The 20,543-nt window shown below is 37.9% G+C and overlaps 2 protein-coding genes across 2 annotated transcripts; one reads left to right on the top strand and one right to left on the bottom strand.

The window, feature by feature from the left end:
- Positions 1 to 5,577: 5,577 nt before the first annotated feature.
- On the bottom strand, positions 5,578 to 9,210 carry LOC107686420 (NADH dehydrogenase [ubiquinone] 1 alpha subcomplex subunit 8-like). The gene is made up of 4 exons (XM_016483400.1): positions 9,032 to 9,210; positions 8,261 to 8,424; positions 6,005 to 6,170; positions 5,578 to 5,883 (listed from the first exon to the last, which is right to left on the bottom strand). The coding sequence occupies exons 1-4, from the start codon at positions 9,080 to 9,082 to the stop codon at positions 5,692 to 5,694; spliced, it is 573 nt and encodes a 190-aa protein (XP_016338886.1). The 5' UTR covers positions 9,083 to 9,210; the 3' UTR covers positions 5,578 to 5,691.
- Positions 9,211 to 9,212: 2 nt separating this feature from the next.
- LOC107686421 (MORN repeat-containing protein 5-like) lies at positions 9,213 to 20,446 on the top strand. Its single transcript, XM_016483401.1, has 5 exons — positions 9,213 to 9,544; positions 10,323 to 10,470; positions 10,823 to 10,934; positions 11,042 to 11,173; positions 20,161 to 20,446. The coding sequence occupies exons 1-5, from the start codon at positions 9,498 to 9,500 to the stop codon at positions 20,256 to 20,258; spliced, it is 537 nt and encodes a 178-aa protein (XP_016338887.1). The 5' UTR covers positions 9,213 to 9,497; the 3' UTR covers positions 20,259 to 20,446.
- The last annotated feature ends 97 nt before the right edge of the window (positions 20,447 to 20,543 follow it).

Raw genomic sequence — 20,543 nt, forward strand, 5'->3', positions numbered from 1 at the left:
CCATATACAATATGAAGTCAAGTATGGAGCCTCCAGCCAGGCTTGTTGCATTCAAAGCATGCGTACACTCCAGAGGACGCAGCAAAATTGCCATGTAAAAACGGTTATGTTGCCACAGGCATACGGTGGATGGAGCTCTGCAATTAATCTTTGGAAAAGCATGGAGACACCTGCAGGAAGGCCGTGATGCGTTTAGACGTCGCGTGTCATCACATATTTCAGTAACGGTTTGCAAACGATTTGTGAGCACTGACACTTTTCAAAAACTTTAACTTCTGCCCAGCGCAATATGGCATTATGCAGCCAATTCAGAAAATAAACAAGCGTTCATGCGCTGACACCTTTCAATTTCAACAGCCGCGTATTCGCACCAAAATAACGGTTATTGCGAGAGAGCGCATTTGATAAACAAGCTAAAGTAGACCGTTTTCTGCCGTTGCTCAGGTGTGGTCAGGACGGTATGCACGTGTGCTGTCTTGTCCCGGTTGTAGCACCTCGTTTTGGCTTGTGAAAAGAGTGGCTAAATGGATAGCTCTGGCAAAGCTATAACGAGCCTTTTCACAACAGAAAAGCCACTTCACACGCTGTTTGGAATTCAAAGAGCGAAGTGGCCATTAGTTATCAGATGTCGGAAAGTGTCTGTTTTGAAAGGATATACCGGAAATTTACATGCTAAATCACCGCAGGAGGTCCAAGGATGGTGCGTGTGTCAGCTGAGGTAAAAGCTTGGTGGAATTTAGTTATTAACTTTCACAACAACATCAACTTATTTTACATTAATTGATATATTTAAGACCATTATCATTCTAACCACCATTATTTTGTACAATGTGTATCCATCCATAGAGTAGAAGAGTGCGTATTGTAATGATCTTACACATGCCACTTTAAGCGACAGTTCATCTAAACATAAAAATGCTGTCATCATTTACTCACGTGTTGTTACAAACCCCTTTGACTTACTTTCATCTGTGAATCTCAAAAGGAGACCTTTTGAAGTATGTGGTTGCTCTGTTCCATTCAATTACAATGAGTGGGGACTAAAGCTTTCAAATTTGAAAGGACTCATATCATAAAAAGTGTTATTAACTTAGTATGATAAGAGTTGTATGATCTCCGATGTAAAAATTTGTGCTCTGATGATAAACCAGTTTAGAAACAGTGGTTTAAAAGTTACCAGACTACTTATGAGCAATTTCGATATAGAGCTTCACACATGACATGTGAGGAAAAAATGTATATTGTAGCTATGGATTAAGAATTCCCATGACTTATTAATTCATGATCATGTTTTATTAATTAATTCCATTTTTTAGTTAAATCGTGGCCATGTTTTACTAACTTCTTCCTTACCTTTGGTTAAATTGTGGCTACGCTGTATACTAATTTGTTCCCTCGTTTTAAACGACCAGTTAGTGTGCTGCCCTGATTTACCTAAAACAAGAAAACAAATTAAGAAGTTGTGGGAACAAATTATAAATTCATGACCACAATATCTTGGTACTCCAAGGTGCTTCTAAGAATACCATGGTACAACATGCTATATGTCCAAATATCATGACAATACCATCCTATTGATGGTAATCTTGATATTTTGATAAATGCCATGGTACTGAATGGTTACCACGATATGTACATATTCCAAGTATTACAAAAGATTACAATGCTATTACCATTAATTGTCTAAAAATCCATGACATCACCATGGTACTTTTTTATTTAGTAATGATGGTAAAACTATATCTTATGAAATACCATGTAAACAGCATGCCATATGAATTGGATAATCAAATGGTACCATAGCATGAGCATCTCAAAATTGTACCACAGTTGTACTTTATTACAGTCATAGTACTTTTTTGGTGGAGACTGTCAAGGTGTTCAATGTGTTTCTTGTATTCTGCCAACCGCCATTTGAGTTTGCATGTGTGCATGAGTAAAATCAGTCTGTCCTGTCAAACACATGACATTAATCCCATTAAAAAACAGGGCCCATTATACTTATGGTATGGATCAAGTGCTGCGTTATCCTGCAATATGCATGTATTGTTACACACAGTGACATCTGGAGCGCTTGTCTACAGACTGTGTATTTTACTTAGACCTGCATGTGAGTTCAAAGCCACTTGAGTGAGAGGCCATTTTAAGTGGAAACATGAAAGCGCCTCTCAACACGCCAGATCAGAGACGAGGAGAAAGCCTCAAGTAAACATATAACATGCGGTCTTGTCGTAAACAGATGCAACAAAGAGTTAAAACTACAGCAAGCCACGTACACCAAGACAAAACCACAATCAAAAGGTTGTTTCAACATATCACGCGGGCAGCAGGTCCAGGTTCTGGGGGATCGCCGAACAGGTCATAGCTCATGCTTCAAAACATTGTGTACTATGACTGAACGATAAGTTAACGCCAGGCAACAAACGGTTTGTGCACATCGCTACCTCAAATATGTATTTGATCCTGTCAAAGTCAGCGGCGAACAATAGGAATATTGACAGTATGGGAATGAGAATGAGCTAGTTTGTTTGAGTGTTTTAGCACCATGAACTCCCGTGCAGGCTGTTGCTTTGTGAAAGTCCAGTATTGGATTTCTTTCCGCTGCCAAAGCGTGCTTCCTGCGCTGGGGCAGAGTCGACCAACAATGACCTCCATTTCCTTTGTTGAGGTCTGAACTAGTGCTGCCACGAGCCCCCGGGCCCTGCCTCCAGACTCCAGCCTCCCTGCGTGGACCTGCGAAGCGGCCCAGGTCACCGCGACCACTGTCTACGTTTCCTGCAGGAGACGGTGGATCACTCCGCACCTTTGAATATATAGGGGGAAGTTTGCAATTAAACACTTTTGGCTCAGTGACAACAATGGCGCTTGACTTGCTAGACCTTAAAGGGATAGTGCACCCAAAAATAGCTCCAAAAAACGTTGCCTTTCTTTCATCTGTGGAACACAAAAGAAGATATTTGGAGAAATGTCTTCCATTGAAAGTCAATGGGGTCCAATGTTGTTTGGAACCCAGTGTTCTTCAAATATCTTCTTTTGTGTTCTGCAGAAGCAAGTCATACAAGAATTTTCATTTTTGGAGAACTATTCCTTTAATTGAACCACATCACAAATAGATGTTCAAAGGAAAATAGCCACTTATGGATTTAGACAAAACATCAGGCCAAACAGCAACAACATGTTGGTCCATTCTAATGGTTTTGGGAATACGTTTTAGCTGGTCTGTTTTTAGATATGGATTGAGTCACTCCAATTATAGCCTATAGCATATAGTTGTGTTTAATTGTCCACTAAAAGTGTACATTTAAATTTGAACCTCTACTTAAGTTGTATGACTAGAATTTAGTAATGTGTACATTAGCAAACACCATTAATGATTGACATGAAATTTAACTAACTGTGAGTCCAAGAAGAAAAACTTGGCCTTGACTGGCTAAGCATTAAAATTTTGACTGCCAGGATGAATATTTTGTCTCTTTGCTCTTGCAGCTTTGGTCATAAGGGTGGAGTTTTAAAAAAACGAATACAAATTACAACAAAATTGCTAACTTTAAAATTAAAATGGAAAATCTAAAAATAAAAACTAATTTAAAATATTAATAAAAACTAAAGTAGTATCTCGATGCTAAAACAACACTGATTATCTGTCAATGAAAATGATGATTAATAAATTAAAATATTTATTGGACATGTTTATTTGATCATATTCCTGCTACTGCTTTATATCATGCCTTCCATGTGCACTGAAGTCACTGTAATGGATGCCTTCTCATAGCTTATTGCTTTATTTTATCTCAAACCACAGTTTACTATACTAAGAGTCATTGCCAGTGAGCTTCAACCAGAGAGACCCCATTAAATTTATCCCAGGACCTGGTCATTTTAGCATTGACCCTATTGTAAAACATTTGAACATAAGGCAACCTTGTTTTATAACTTAAATATCTTGTTATTGTAAGCTTACATTTATTGTTTTGCCCCAGTGTTAACTGGTGCTCTTTATATGTGTCATACTTCCCTTGATCTGATACCCGCAGGGCTCGTATCCCATAATTCCTGTTACTGGCACAAAGCTGGCCCTGCTCTATTAAATTTCTCTAGCCAAGGAAATGTCAAAGCAAATTCAGCAGTGCCTCTCAGGCTGCAATCTGACATCAGCTTACTTATGTTCTTCAAAGAGTACGAATTTCATTCAAAGTGACGTTTGACTTGTATGGGGCAAGAGCGACTCTTGAGCTAAATTTGCACATATGAGGGAAAAAAAATAACAAATTTAGTTCCACAGTTTGATTAAATTTCACATGTGGGACCTCCCAGAAAACGCTCCACATTGATAAGAGAATGATACAGTGCCATTTTAATGGGACAATGAGCGTCTTTTACCTGCACGTCAAAGGTTGACATTCGAAAACCTGTTATGAAAATACGCTGCAAAATGGAGCTTTGCACACAGGTTTATTTACTTAAGACAGCAGTGCTGTTGCCTGTAGGGCCAATTGACCTGTGCTGCTCTGGCTGTGCACTACTGACTCTTTGAACTTGTAGTGTTGTTCAGACGGTCCTGCTCCAGGGGCTGGTAAGGAAGTGAGGAGGGAGCTCTGGGGGAAATTGGCCTTTACCCGAGGGGACTGAGTCTCCAGCCCCTGAGGTCCATAACACTACACAGCCACAATTTGGTTTTGAAACACACACCATAGCGCTGGATTAAAACAGGGGGTGATGTCTGGCCAGAACAGCAGGCCAGGTGAATGAATGAATGAAAGCACCTTTATCAAGCTATAAGGGTGAATACGTGATTGTATGAACACTTCTCACAGCCACAACACTGTTACAGAAAACACAGACAGAGTATAGTACCTGGGCTACGTGTATCTCCAAATTCAGAACCGTATTTAATCTCTAGATTCAATACAAGCTTGTGCTATCCGTGGCAGACTCATCGGTCAGTTTATAAACTAACAGATTTTGAGTAATACACTTTCAGTGGAAGCCTATATTAGGTAAAGGCATCGCATTAGAATAAACATTAAAATACACTGCTTTGCCATTTTAAGCTTTTGTATAATCATATTTGTTAAAGATTACATTTAACAGTGCTATTACATTATTAAGCTTTGAAAGGTTAACTTTAAGTGAGGGTTAGATGGCAGTAAAGGAAAAATACATGTAAAATATGGGCAATGAGCATAAACATAAATGCATAAACATTATATTTGGCGCATAAACATTATATCGAACATTTATCAAACTCTTGTTATCGTTTTATCGAGGAAAATTATATCGCGACAATTAGCATTATCGTATTATCGGCCAAGCCCTAATATATATATATATATATATATATATATACACACACACACACACACGATTGCTTAATTATTTGAATAATAATTTATTAATTTAAATACGTTTAAATTATCCTGAGAACTACTGACCTGTAACAATAGGACAACTTTACAGCTCAAATTATTGTCTGTGGTCATTGACAGAATACATTGAATTGTATTGAACCCAGAACATTCTTCAAAACTATAAAGTACAAAACTATATAAAGTACACAAAAAGCAAACTGAAGCTAAGTTTAAATTAAATCTTTTTAATTCGATAACATGTTTTGAATGAACAATTTATTAACATTTCTACACAATACATAAGGATTACAGTGCAACCACTTGCACACTGTCTCTCGTCTGGTCAGAAGCACGTAGATGGTGAATATGATATTAATAGGACAGCGATTGCCCCTCTTTGCCAGTTCCAGAAGAACAAGCGGCTGCCGTGCTTGGATGGCTGTAGCTCAGCCTGAATTGGAGTATTGGGCTCAGGTCTTGGTCTTGAAAGGTAGGGGTTTTCAGGCAAGGGCCGAGAGGTTGCCACCTTGGTCACCTGTGGGAGAGGTCAAACGTTTAAAGTACAGGATATGGTCCAGGAGACTAAACAGACATGGAAACCGCTTCTAATATAAATTGGTTGATTTTAAAATAAAGCAACGGATATATTGACCCACTTTGGACAGGTCTCCCAGCTCTGGCCTCTCCCAGCCCAGCTTCTCCAGCACACAGTTATCAAACTCCTTCTGCTGCTTGCGGCAATGGCGCAGCTCAGCCAGGTTAGAGTAATCCAGACAGGTCCAGTACTCTGTGAAGGACTCGGCACAGTTCCCCTTTATCTGCCTGAGGGTCAAGCAATATGTGATGTAAAAAACAAACAAAAAAAAACTTAATTACATGCTAACAGTGGGGCTTACACTGTGTCCTAACCAGTCATAATGAATCATGGCATACCTGAAAAGCAAAGTAAAACACATACCTGATATCCACGACACACAATGCTTCTTTACACAGCAACTTTTTTTGTTGTTGTTCTTGTTGCATTTGTTGTAAAATATGAAAATGATTCCTGCTTTTATAACTGGTTTTTGTAAATGTTTCAGGTTTAACCCTCAAAATGTGTTGTGGTCATTTTTGACCAGGAGAGGGTTTTCATTTTCCCAAAAATGCCAGTTAAATGGATAGTTCACCCAAAAATAAAAATGTAGTCATCATTTACTAACCTTCCACCTTGTTCCAAATCTGTATGAGTTTCTTTCTTCTGTTGAACACAAAAGAAGATATTTTGAAGAATGTTGGTAACCAAATATTTGCTGGTCCCAATTGACTTCCATAGTATTTTTTTCCCCCATACAGTCTTCAAAGTATCTTTGGTGTTCAACAGAAGAAAGAAACTCATACAAGTTTGGAACAACATGAGGTGAATAAATAATGACAAAATGTTTTAGGTGAACAATCACTTTAAATGTTATCGCATTCGTCTAAAACTTAATGACTCTGTTCACACAGGGTACAACAACTTCCCAACGTTTTTGATATTTTTTGTATTTTTTTAGAACTTCCCCCCACATTGTTATACTCCCCAGTGTTCCTGTTAAAAAATAACCCACCTACACAAATTGCTTATAAATTTCTCATTATACTATATTATTACCAAATATTGGATTCATTTTTTTCCCTTTCAATTACAGGTTTTGAACAGGTTTTGTATTTCTTTTTGGAATTGATTGATCATAGGCCTCATTGATCTGAGCTTATGCACCTCAGTTTTTCAGTAAACATTTACAAAATTATTCACAAACAATGCTTTTTTCACTCATAAACTGAGGGGCATAAGTGTAGATCAATAAGGCCTATGATCAATCAGTTCCAAAATTAAATACCACTAATGTGCTAACTAAAAGAAGGATTGAATCCAAGATTTGGTGATAATATAGCAAAAATAAGAGATTGATTTACAAGGAATCTTTCAAAGGCTGGGCATTTCTAACCTGTGAATACCAAAGTAGATTGGAATATTTTCAGCATAGCACAAGGGTAATATAAATAAAGAGCAGGACTTTTGGTTTAGTGACTTTTAAAGAATACTTTTTGTGCGCAAAAGAAAAAAAAAACGACTTTATTCAACAATTCGTCTCCTCCTCATCACCCTGGTGCCATTTTGGAGAATATCCGCTGGATGTACAGCGTATGCTGTTGATGGTGCTACTCAGCTCAACGCTGCAAAACAGTTACTGGCAAAATGCAGCATTGCTCGTCGCTTCTTGTGTCACACCTGCTTATTTGGTAGGTCAGTACAGTTTTTGTTCTACTGAAAAAACAGGTGTCCTATGTTTACTTAGATTCTGATTCTAGTACATGGAATATGTTACCGTTGTTTGTAACACATCTCATCCACATGATCAAATTTTGGTATTTTATAAGCTTATCCTTCCATACACTTGCCCATTCATGACAGAAAATGGTCACAGTGCAGATGCATGACAATATGAAAACATAAGCCTACAGTAATTCACCTGTTTGCTTAACTTAGCTAGTGGTGAGAAAAACATCTAAAAAAATTAATGACAAAAACACGCAATAGTGACTCGTGAGCATTAGCAGTTATTTTTTCTCTTTTTATTTTTTACTCCTCATTACCTTTATGCAAATAAGGAATTTCAAGTCATATCACAACAATCACAAGTTTACTTCATTCCGATATACTGCAAAACATCTCTGTATTCTTCTGTTCTATTTAGCATCTCCGAATAGGTCATTTTAGAATGATAAATACTGAGAATTAAAATCCAAAGGAATTTCTAATTTGTAAAAAAAAAAAAAAAAAAAAAAAGTGTGCAGATTGCTTCACAAATACAATGTGCTCATAATTAACACATATCTTAAAGATTTTGAAGCAAAAGTCAGGACAAACAGATAAAAGTGTTGAGTACCTGAAGAAGTTGAATGCACATTCATTGACTTTCCTCCCTTCTTTCAGACACTTTCTGGGGTCCTTCTCCTCCCAGCGGCACAGCATGAACTCTTTGTTGGCCTTGTCACATTGAGAACCATAATGATGAGCAGCCGCCTTCAGTACGGCTGACGACACATTGACCTGCAAAGAAAACAGCAAAGTCCTGAGATCACATATAATGCAGGACAAAATGATTCACCTTTAAGTGAAAGCATTATTTTTAATTTAATGCATGACATTAAAGAGAAATGACTAGTAAAGCACCATGTCTGATGTGAAGTCTTGCTATTGCATTAGATATTAATCTCCAATATAATATGGATCACATGGCATGCCTTTTCACCCAATAACATACTGCGTATAAAAAGCCTGCTATAATATGACAAAAGCTGTCCATGTTAGTTTGATTTGTTACCCATTACCCTTAATAACACACACACACACACACACACACAAACACACGCGAGAGAATGAGAGAGAGAGAGAAATATAGCAACGTTACCACAAAATATGAAAGCCATTGACACTTAGCAAGCTGCTAAAAACAACACCAATGTAACTTCGCCAACACATCAGTTTCCAGTTCATTCAAATCTATGCTTTCTTTCTGATCTTAACTAACCAGCATACACTGCAATACTAGCTGAACACATTTAAATGAACTTCACAGGTTAACGTTACCAGTGCTACTCCTGCAGCTTCAGGCTAACACCTGGTTGTGTTTCCATTCTTTCAGACGTAAAGTTACCTCTTCGACGTTCAGTTCCCGCAACGTCGGAACCTCAACCACGCCGGGCATGGTGCGACTTTTAGTTCACCGAAACTAACCAAAATGAGTTTGACAGTTCACAACACAACACAACACAAAGTCCTCGTCTGCAGCAGGACGAGCCCGCAGCCGCACGGAGAAGGTCAGTTAACTGCGCATGCGCGAAGAATTACGGGCGCCTTTCGATGACGTCATGCGTGTGGAACCTGAGACGCTGTAGCGCCATCTTGGCTCCAAACAGAACGCAAAGTTATGGCACTACTTTTCTGCCAGTACTTTTCAAAACATTTGCCTGGCTCTGAGATGATTATTTATCATTTATTCTATCGCTTATTCATGCATGACCGTGGCATCTGTCCCAGACGAGTGTTACCATTAAATATGTATCGTCTCGGTTGTGTTTCTATGGAAACAGTATCACGCTCTTGCTTCGCTGTTGATCAACATGGAGTTTATGGGAAGCAGTTATGATGGAAATTACAATAATGGCAGGTAAATCAACTTTTAATGATAGCTGATGACATTTATATGCCCTATCATTTGAATCTAAGTTTATGGGAGTGCCATACACTTGTTATGTAATATTGTATACGATGTTTCCCGTTTTTAATGATACCTTCATGAGTAAAGCTAGAGAGAGAAAGGATTCTTGCAATATTACTTGTTCAAATGTTATTTCAGTTGCTATATTGTTCCAAATTACACTGTTGTATATGTTCTCTTTTCCTATGCTTTGGCAATGCAAAATGTGCTTTTGTCATGCCAATAAAGCTAATTGAATTGAATTGAAAGGTCTTCACAAATACATGTATATATTACATATACATACAAATCACATTCATAAAACAAAGTGAATAATATATAAATAACTTTAAATGTAATAAGTGCTAGACCAAATAAGTGCACTATGATTCTTTCAGGCATCTGGTAAATTAAATATTTATGTATATACATTTTAAATGCATAAAATAATATAAAGTGAAACTATTTCATATTATTTCATGAATTGTAAGGTTATGGAATTATGTCTTTTATATGTGATTTCCTGAATATTTGAATTGTTTTTCATGACTGACTAATCAAGTGTCATGCCATATTTTAAATATGACTCATTATGTTTCAAGTAACAAAAACAATAATGTATAATATAACAATAATGTTCACAATCAGTTTAGCAGTACTATTGTGATTCTAAAGATACAGTCATTTTAAGAATAAGGAAGAAGTCAATTAAACTGTCTAATTTCCTCTCATCACATGTTTTTCAAAGGATGGAGGGGACGGGCGAATACACACTTCCAACTCACACCAGATATGTCGGAGAGATGAAAGACGGCATGTTCCATGGGAAAGGAGTGCTGCGTTTCCCCAATGGAAGCAAATATGAGGGAACTTGGGAGAAAGGAATATGCAAAGAGGTCTTTCCCTCCTCCTAATGTTAATAATAATAATCATGTTAATAACTCGATATATTTGATATCTAACAAACAACGTATCGAAAATATATTCTAAAATATTAACAATAATAAAATAATATATATACTGATCAAAATCAGAAGACAAAAAGTATTGTAATTTGTAACACTTTCTGGTTGTAAACATTTAATGGGTCATGTTGATAGCTGATGTAATGAGCTACACGTGTGGTTACTTTGCTATTGAGTGCATTTGAACAGATGACACTTGATTTGATATTTTGTATTTAATGCAATGACATTTTTAAATGTGCGTTAAGTAAATGCTTGGACTAAATGTTTTTGTTACACATAGGGAAAGTACACATTTTCTGATGGCCTGGAGTATAAAGAGACGGGCTGGGATTACTGTGATGGCAAAGACAGGCGGTTCTACTCTGAGAGGTGTGATGGCCTCAAACCAGCAGGTATGGTTGAAATTATTGGAATTATTGTGTGTGATCATTTACAGCTAAGCAGCACGATTCTCTAAAATTATAAGAAAGAAAATAAGTCTCAGCATGTCTTTGAATAGGAGAATCCCAGTTAACTGATCGGGACCCCCTGCGGGCCATCCCTGATGGTTGCTATGACAGCGGCGATGGCTTTTATGATCCCAGCACTAGAGTCGTCAAAGACTATGATGGCAATTTTCTCAGGAACGCAGGTAAGAGAATGCGTCATGCAGTGCCAGAGCAAGTTTTAGTCTGTGAGTGTGAGTGTGAGTGTGTGTGTGTGTGTGTGTGTGTGTGTGTGTGTGTGTTAGCAAGTCATTCACAATTTCCTACACAATGTTCCATGAAATCCACGAAATCTCAATATATTTCTTAGTTCAATCCTTTTCGGATCTGAAGTACCTTTTAGCAAACATTTGCCTTTGGTCCTTCCACCTGGAACACATAAGACCACAAGCATTAGAGTGGCATAAATGGATTTGCTAAATGCATGTAGATAGTGTAGAGCTAAAGACTGAGCAGTGAGATTGTAAGATAACTCATCTGTAGGTCTTTTCTCTCGGGCAGACATGCCTCTGTGCTGTTTTCATTTGGATTGTTTTCAAGGAAAATGTAAAACACATTTCCCAGTGCCCGATGTGGGATCTCTGATTTGAGGTGAATTCATTATGTCAGCCTTATAGATAGGAGGTCAGAACCCCCTATCAGCACAAGACCAAGATATGTAATTGATTAGAAAAGTTTGTGGAATTAATAATAATTCCTTTGTTACCTAAATTAATTTATTTCATGTATCTATATGTTTGTATATATTTTGGGCTACAAGCCCATATATAGCCATTATATATATATATATATATATATTAAAATAAATAAATATTTTATATTTTATTAATATAAATTAATATTTAAATAAATAAGTAAATAATTACACAACCGTTCAAACGTTTGGGGTCAGTAGGATATTTTTTTTTTCAAAGAAATTAATACTTTTATTTAGCAAGGATGTATTAAATTAAACAAAAGGGACAGTGAAGACGTTTATAATGTTACAAAAAAATATTTAAAATAAATGTTTTTTTTTTTCAACTTTCTATTAATCAAAGAAAGTGCATTTTGAGCAGAATTTAGAATGATTTCTGAAGGATCATGTTACAAGACTGGAGTAATAATGCTGAAAATTCAGCTTTGTATCACAGGACTAAATTACATATTAAAATAATAGTCTTTTCAAGCTGTAGTAATATTTCACAATATAACAGATTTTCCTGTATTTTTGATCAAATAAATGTTTTTTCAAAACCATTAAAAAAAAATTCCAACCCCAAACATTTGAACAGTAGTGTAATCTATCATTTATTTTTGAAGTTTGAGTTGAGGTGCACGATATGTTATAATTTGTTTATTGTGAAAATAAAATTACCATCATAACCAAGCTGTGGAATTACATTCTATAAATGTAACCTATAATGTGTTATGGTATATTTTCTCGTGCAGTTTCTTTTGTAATATGCACATAAAACATAACCAGTCATATGCGCAAACATAAAATTAACACTAGCATGTCATGTTGCACTGTGAAGATCAATTTATGTTCTGTGCACTGTCACGTTGGCTAGTTTTACTTTTAGATTGATCTGCATTAATTTTCAATGTGACATATTGCATATTGAGTATAAAAACGTGATAATGTATTGCATCTGCATTTTTTTGATAAATGTGTCAGACTTACATCTTTTGCTGCTGTGCTATTTTTTTCCTGCTCTCATATCCAGGTATCTGTATATGGAAGTTTGCTTGGGAATAATTTGGCAGTTTGCAGTATTTTCCAGTATTGTAAGATGCATAATTTGGTAAAAACTGTCTAAAGCAACTACATGCAACACGATCTGCAGCCCAAGCTTTCGTCACAGTCTGATTGTGAGCTTGCATGACTATTTCATACATCTTATTATAATATACATTACTATAACATAGGAAGACAGACACATCCTGAACAGATGTCAGAAGAGTTCTGTATCGAAACGCATACAGATTTTCTTCTGTGAAGCAGAGCTCATAACAGAGTAAATTGGAAGCTGTTTATTGATATTGTTAGAAAACAATCCGTGTGTGGTAAAAGAATAGTAGCAGCATGGTGATGCTAATAAAATTAGTCTTTCTTTCTTTCTTATGTGTCGCCATCAGGCCCACAGATTTTTTCGCATACAGAAATCTGCAGAAAGCACTGCAGATTCCCTTAGAATTAGAACACCCATCATTTACAAAGTGTTACACATCTCCAGCCCTTGAGTGTTTGTGTCCAGTCTGTATCTGTTAGCTTTGAGACCAACTATATTGGTGGATATTGATATTCCTTCTGAGCTTAGCAGTCTCAGTGTTTTGATATTTTACTTCACACTAATATGTGTATACGTGTCTTCTTATTAGACAGTTATTTGTGTTCCTACATTTTAATACACATTTCCATGTGTCAGTCACTCCATGCCTCTATTCAGAGTTAGCAAACAACACTGTCACTTCTGTGTCAGTGTGGTACTTGTTCAGTCTTCAGATCAGATCATTTCCAGGCCTCTGGGATTACATCCTTACCACATGCGGCTGGAAAGTGAGAACAAACTTCAGAGACGGAGACTTACACAAGAGTGCAGACCTGTCACATTAAACCACATCCTGGTTATGACTCCCAGAGCCAAAGCCCACCCGCTTCCACATCAGTCCACATCACAGACTTCATTTGCATTTACATTCACATTCTAAGTAGAAACTTTCAAACTGAAGCCACTTACATTAAAGTGGACATATCACGTAAGCCGTAGTTACCAGTTATGACTGCTCAACATAACAACATTGGCTCGACCTTTAACGATATAGTTTCCCTAAAAATGAAAATTCTATTATTAGTTACTCGCCCTCATGTCGTTCCAAACCTGCATGAGTTTCTTTGTTCTGTGGAACACCAAAAATGTGAAAATCTGCAAATTCATACAGGTTTGGAGCAACAGGTGACTGAATTTATTTTTGGGTAAACTATCCCTTTAAATCCCTGGTCTTGCTCGGAGTCTTTGCTGGCTATCTGTTTGCCCGACCAATGGTAATTAAGCATGACGTCTACCCTGACTAAGTCCCATGGAGCAGGAATTGTTCACATAGACTTCATAGCGGAATTCCCATTCAAACATACATCTGGCCTTCAAATCAACGGCAACTCCTACGTTGGAACGTATTACAATATGGAATATTGTGCATCCTATGGATTTATTTTTATCACCTGGAGGTGATGGTGCATTTGTCAAAATGGGTGCGAGACAGAATTTATTGCAAGTAGCTTCCCTTCAGGATGGAGGATCACAAAGGGCGCAGACGCTGAAGAGGCCAACGAAGAGGAACCACGTTCCCTGTGGTAGGATGTTTTTGGGAGGAGAGGAAAGAGGGACAAGTCCAACTACAGCTGTGGGGCAGAGAAACAGTCGGATCCAGGAGGTAGGCATGATGGGGGTGGCAATCCTAGGCAGCAGCAGCCTAGGCTGGACAGGAAGGCCTTTGGAAATGCCCAGGCTGCAGGCCAACTCTGAAGCTGGTTGCAGAGCACAAGAAAAGCAGATGGGAGGAAGCACTGAAAAATCTCAACACACTGGTCATTTGAAGTCAGGGAGGGTGGGTTATTACAAGCAGCGGTTGCTGGCGTGTAATTTAGGACTGCCCCTTGAGATGGGAATGAGGCAGACGGAGACTCCTCCATATGTCCTGTTCTGCCCCAGTCAACCAGATTCTCTTCCTCTTTGTCTTGTATCCAAGACCAAAACACAGTAACTACATACTCTGATCAAGTTTAAAGCCATATGGCTTTTCTTTTCAAAAAAGTGAAAATTATATGACCAAAAAAAACATTTAAATTACCAAAATAACAGTAAATACATAGTTAGTGGTATTTGCTCTTTCACTATTGTCTGTTCTAAACCTCTAACCCCAAGTATTCAACATTGGCATGTAACCGTTTATGTTGCGGAGATGAATGATACCTCAGATCTTGCAGCTTGTTGAGGAGAGGTGAGCTGGAATACACCAAATAAGTTTTGCCCAAAATTTTTGCCCAATTTACAGTCTGGATGAGTCACCACTAGTAGCCGAATGTTAGAGCCAGTCTGAAGATTTTGGGCAGTCTGAAATATCACATAGTTCTCGTAGTGTATGATGGACACTTGGCTTTAGACTATGATTCCATCCAATTGAAGTATATCAAAAGTATTTGATATTTTAAGTTTCTTTCAGAACACTAGGGGTCCTATTTTAAACGGGTCATATGATGTTGCTAAAAAGAACATTATTTTGTGTATTTGGTGTAATGAAATGCGTTTATGTGGTTTAAGGTTAAAAAAACACATTATTTTCCACATACTGTACATAATTTTTTCTCCTCTATGCCCCGCCCTTTCTGAAACGCATCGATTTTTACAAAGCTCATCGTTCTGAAAAGCGAGGTGTGCTCTGATTGGCCAGCTTTGCGTGAACATTTGGGCGGCGTTATGCAAATCTTCCCACATCGTGACGTAGACATGTGGGGGCGTGTTTAAACGAGGCGTTTTAGGTAGGCGTGGTTGACTCTTAACTTTTATAAAGAATATCTCTTTGGATTTGAGACTTTAGTCTTTGCAACTTTACAGATCTTCTTTATGCACCAAGAACTTGTAACACTCCAAAGAGAAAGGAAAAATTTAAATCGCATCATATGACCCCTTTAACGATCTAAGCACATAGTCTAAAGTGCACGGCGCAGGTGCACTTAGGGCGTGTCTGAATCCACTTTTGCTAGTTTAATGGTGGGAAAAACGGTCGGTGCGCCCGGCGCATGGTCTAAAAGGGTTGTCCCTATTCTCATAATGAGTAATGGGTATGTTTTGGGCATAATGTGCAATAAACCAATCAGAGTCTCATCTCTCATTCCCTTTAAGAACCAGTTGCGCTCGTGCCATGGCGGGTTCTCTATTTACACGCCGGTAAAGACAATGCGTCTCCAAAGAGGTAATGGAGCTGCTCGTGCGTGAGCAAATAGGTAGCCTAATTCTGATACATGCAATGACTATCCATTATGACATGTAGGCATTTTTATATTTATGTAGCCTACACAATAATAATCTTTTACATTGTAATCCTTTAATTTTTAATATTTGGCATGTTTGTGTGCTGCTGCGCATATTACCCTGTGTGTGTAATAAGCAGAGTGTACACGCGCCATTGTACACAAAAAATACTGCGCCATTGACTTTAGACCAGGCTTTAGTTGGTCAATGGCGCAGTCTATTTCAGTTGCCTCAAAATAGCAATAAGCCAATAATGCACCTGAACACACCTCGTTTTCAGACCAGTACGCCCATGAGTGCACAAATGGGTGCAAATGCATTTGCTATTTAAAACGTGGCGCAGGACGTGAAAATGACAACTGCGTCGGGCTGAAACTAGCAAAAAACACTTGCGTCGTGCCTGGCACCGCATTGCGCCAGGTGTATGATAGGGCCCATAATGTAGTGTATGACTCACCTTTTTAATGTCACTTACCTCCAAGTCCAGCTGCAATCTGAACCAAGCCATACTGGCATCTACCCACCCGGAGCTGCATCCAAATTCTACACGAGTTTGTTTTGTTCGGAATGACTTGAAAGTCTGGTAGTGTGTGATCTTCAGTCATTTAGTGTATGATGCTACGAAGTTGACAGTGTATGACGTCTAGTATTTTAAAATCTGTTATCTGATTTACAGTTCTTAACTGGCGACTTGCATTAAATGAGTACCCAATTTGTAGCTAGGGTTCAGAGCATTGTAAAGACTTGTGCTCTTTTGGGAGGTGGGCTCTTTTGACTTGGACCAGTAAGTAACCAACTCATAACCACCCAGAATACACTTGCATCACAGTGGCATCTTTTGGACAGGCACTTTTCTTTTCTAAAAATAATATTTTAAAAATGAATTTTAATTACATTACCCAAATCATTCCATAATGACACACATATTTGTCATTACACCAGTTTCCTCTATAAGATTCCTGGAGAGAAGGGAAGTATAAGGTTAGTCTGCTATAAAAACATGGGATGATTCCACTGGTTCCTTCCTGGCTAGAAAGGCTTTGAAATGTGAGTGGGGGCGTCAATAAAGCCCCTCTCATTACACAACATTTGTAATGAGCCTTACCCAGCAGTGGTAGCAGGATTATAGGCTTTAGGGAGTACATAGGTTGTCTCGGTTGTAGCAAACTACCTGGAGCCAAGCCAGCAGTAGGAGGCAGGCGTTTAGTTTATGGTAGGACTGGAAATCCTGTTTACAACCAGCTTTAATAACACTGTGTGTAAATGAGCGAAGGAGGTTGATACACTCCATTTACAGTAATTAAAATTTGATTGACCTGTCAAGACATACTAATGTATAGACCATATTTAGTACTATCCACAGTTTATTTTCATACTTAATGTGACTTTTATAGTTTTCTGAGTGGTGATTCACCATGGATGTTGTGTGTGGTTGCTATAAGGTTACTAAATTGTTTGGGTGGTTTTTAGTGCATTGCTATGTCATTGCTAGGTGGTTACTTACTGGCCCAAGTACAAGGAGTCCACCCCAAATTTCTGTAATACTCTGGTCTCTAGATATGATTCAGATCCCTAATTCAGTCTATGAAAGTTTTAGCTGTTGTATTGTCTGTTCTGAATAGTTAGTATAACGAATTTAGTAAAAGAGAAAAATAGAAACAATATTGCTTGGCTTAGCATTAATCAATATCTTGCTCTATCCTATTAAATATTTGGGGATTTGATGGGGATTATGCTTTTTAAACAATATTACTTTTGTCTTTGTTTTAGCACCTATTCCTTGGTAACATGTCATATAACTTCACTTGAGCCAGAAGCTCTACTGCCATATGGTTTGCAGTGGTTTCCTGCTTCTTTGATAATTGCTAAAGGTTCATGTTCTAAAATCCCTTCGCCAATGAAAACAGCCCAGGCCTGAGCCACAAGTCACTGCTTTAAGGTAATATCAAACCTTGTCAGAAGATGATCATCCAGCTGTTGAGGATACATACACTCAGCTCCTCGAGCCTTTGAATAATCTCAGATGATCAGAGATCCTAAAGCCACTAATAAAAAAAAGAGCAGCTCTGGAAGGAAACACTTTTCCTTTTGATTGTATTTTAAGGATTAAGATAAACACCTCCTAACAAGGTACAATTACCGCTTCCCTTCTGACTCCTGGGCTTTGATCGTGTAAGACTGTGTATCATATTTGTTAGGCCACCTGAGTGAGGGCTCAACATGAGTATGAAGAAAGGAGGGTCGACTGAAGCATAAAACAGATTATTACTAGAAACAAAGAAATAATGTTTTGTACAAAATACAGGCACTGCAATAAATGTGAGAGAAAAAAAAGCAAATGTTGGGAAAGTAAAAAAAAAAAAAAGGGATTGTATGGAGTACTTTCTCATGAATAAAAAGTACAACCACATAAACAAAAAAGATGCAGACAAAAGACAAGAAAAAAAGTATTAAATTGATAAGGGGAAATCAGAATTTAAAACAGCCAAGAAAAAGAAACTAAACATTAGTAATGAAAACAAATAGATGGTTATATGGGTTACGGAAATTCAAGGAGATGAATTTCAGCAAAGTTTGAGGAAGTATGAGGGCTAAGACAGTTCTTTAAACAGCATTCCCACAATGAATGTGCAATTGTGAATGACTTATGAAAGACTATTCCAGTCATTTGTGGTTACTGGACAAGGATTTAAAAAATCCTTTTATTGAAATTGCACTCAAAATATTTTATAGAATAAAAACTTCTGACTGAAAAACATAATTTTAACATTCCCTGGTATTTTTCCATAACCTTGGGAACCCTGTCTAAACAAAGGGACCAAGGACTTGTACGGTTTATGAAATTGTGAATTGACCTGAAGATATCAAGAAGGCGATTTGTGGCCTGTTAACGAAGAACTAATTTTCCAGCAGGAATAATATTTTGGCCTATACATTTTGTTGTGGTGCTTGTTTCCAATAAGGTGAAAGCCTCTATTCACACTGCTGTGTTAGATGTATTACATATAAGAACCTTGCTTTTGTTAGCTTATTGACGTCGACGGTGGACTTACCTGTTACGCCGTTAAATCTGAAACACTACTGTCATGTAAATCGCATGTCAAAAGTATAATTTACAGACCCATTCAGCCCTCGACGACTGATACGGAGGATGATTTATTTGCAGTAGATTTGATGTGAGTGACACGTGTGCTATGAAATAGGATTGTATTAGCCTATGAATTTAGCAAGTGCAAACAATAAGTACTGAGGTGCTAATTTCGTGCAAACATAACCGTGCGAACTCGGTCCAATTACCAAAACCCGTTTACCAAGACGTAATTGTAGACCGACCCTGTCCATCAGCCATTGGTTGAAGCGTCCACGGATGTATTAATTGGTTTAAAATAGTGATGAAATGTTCCTCTCGAGTGTGACCTCCATGTGGAGAGCGTGAGGTGGGAGCGACTGAATGAAGTGAGACGTTAGCATGCAGCTGTCGCAGAATGGACCGGTCGCGTGCTGGAAAAAAAAAGTCTCAATTGCCGCGCGCGGGAGCCAGGTAGAAGTGGCGGGAGGCGCGTGGAGAGGCCGTTTAGGGCCATCGCGTGCAATTACCGACAATCAGAAGAGAGCTTAAGACCTGTTCTCAACAATGGGCCCAGTTCGCCATGTTCATGGGGGTGAGCGCTCAAGTGCGTGCAGCTGTGCGCTCACATTCAGCACCAGCAGCAGAACTACCTCGCGCTCCGCAATTAGCAACTCCTTTCAGTTTTAACCATTTAAAAAAGCAGTATATTATCCACTGTTTTTGGTTGCGGAATCATCTCTGGGAAGGGGAAGAAAAAAAGGGAGTGATTGATTGTCGCGTGAAGTAGGCTGCTGAGAGCGAATTTTCGTAATTGTTGTCTTAATCCCGCACGTAAAAAATGTAAATTGCCTTTAACTGCATATGAATAAGTTTGACACATGCCTTTTGGAGCTCGATTTTTGACCAAACAATCAGAAAGGAAAAAAAATAGCACGTATCTCATTTACAAGTGTGCTTATGCGCGTGCAGACTTCATGCTTTTATTATAAACATAGAACGCGTTTTTTCTTATCAAAATGAGTGAAATATGTATTATCTGTCCTTGTAGACGACCAAGAACACGAGTGGATTGTGCGGACCTGCAGGAAGAGCTGGGATGAGTTCATTGGCCACGGTCCAAGAGGCAACACACTAGAGGAGAAGTGAGAATACTCACACACAGGCAGGCCATTGTTTATATGAATGACACATTGATGCAGCTTTGTGACATTCATTCGTTTCTCAATCCTGTTTTCTTTTCCAAAACTGAACTGAGAGTTAAAAATAAAATATTGTCACTTTTAAAATATATATTTAAAAATTAGTGATTACCACTACACTGACATCTGTAAAACTGCAACCCACAGAAATTATATAATGTGAATGAATGAATGCTTAATGGAAAACTAAAAATAAAACATAAGTTTGCATTAAGTTATACAAGTCCTATAT

Source organism: Sinocyclocheilus anshuiensis, unplaced genomic scaffold, assembly GCF_001515605.1.
Source record: "Sinocyclocheilus anshuiensis isolate Anshui unplaced genomic scaffold, SAMN03320099.WGS_v1.1 scaffold838, whole genome shotgun sequence".
Lineage (NCBI taxonomy): Eukaryota > Metazoa > Chordata > Actinopteri > Cypriniformes > Cyprinidae > Sinocyclocheilus > Sinocyclocheilus anshuiensis.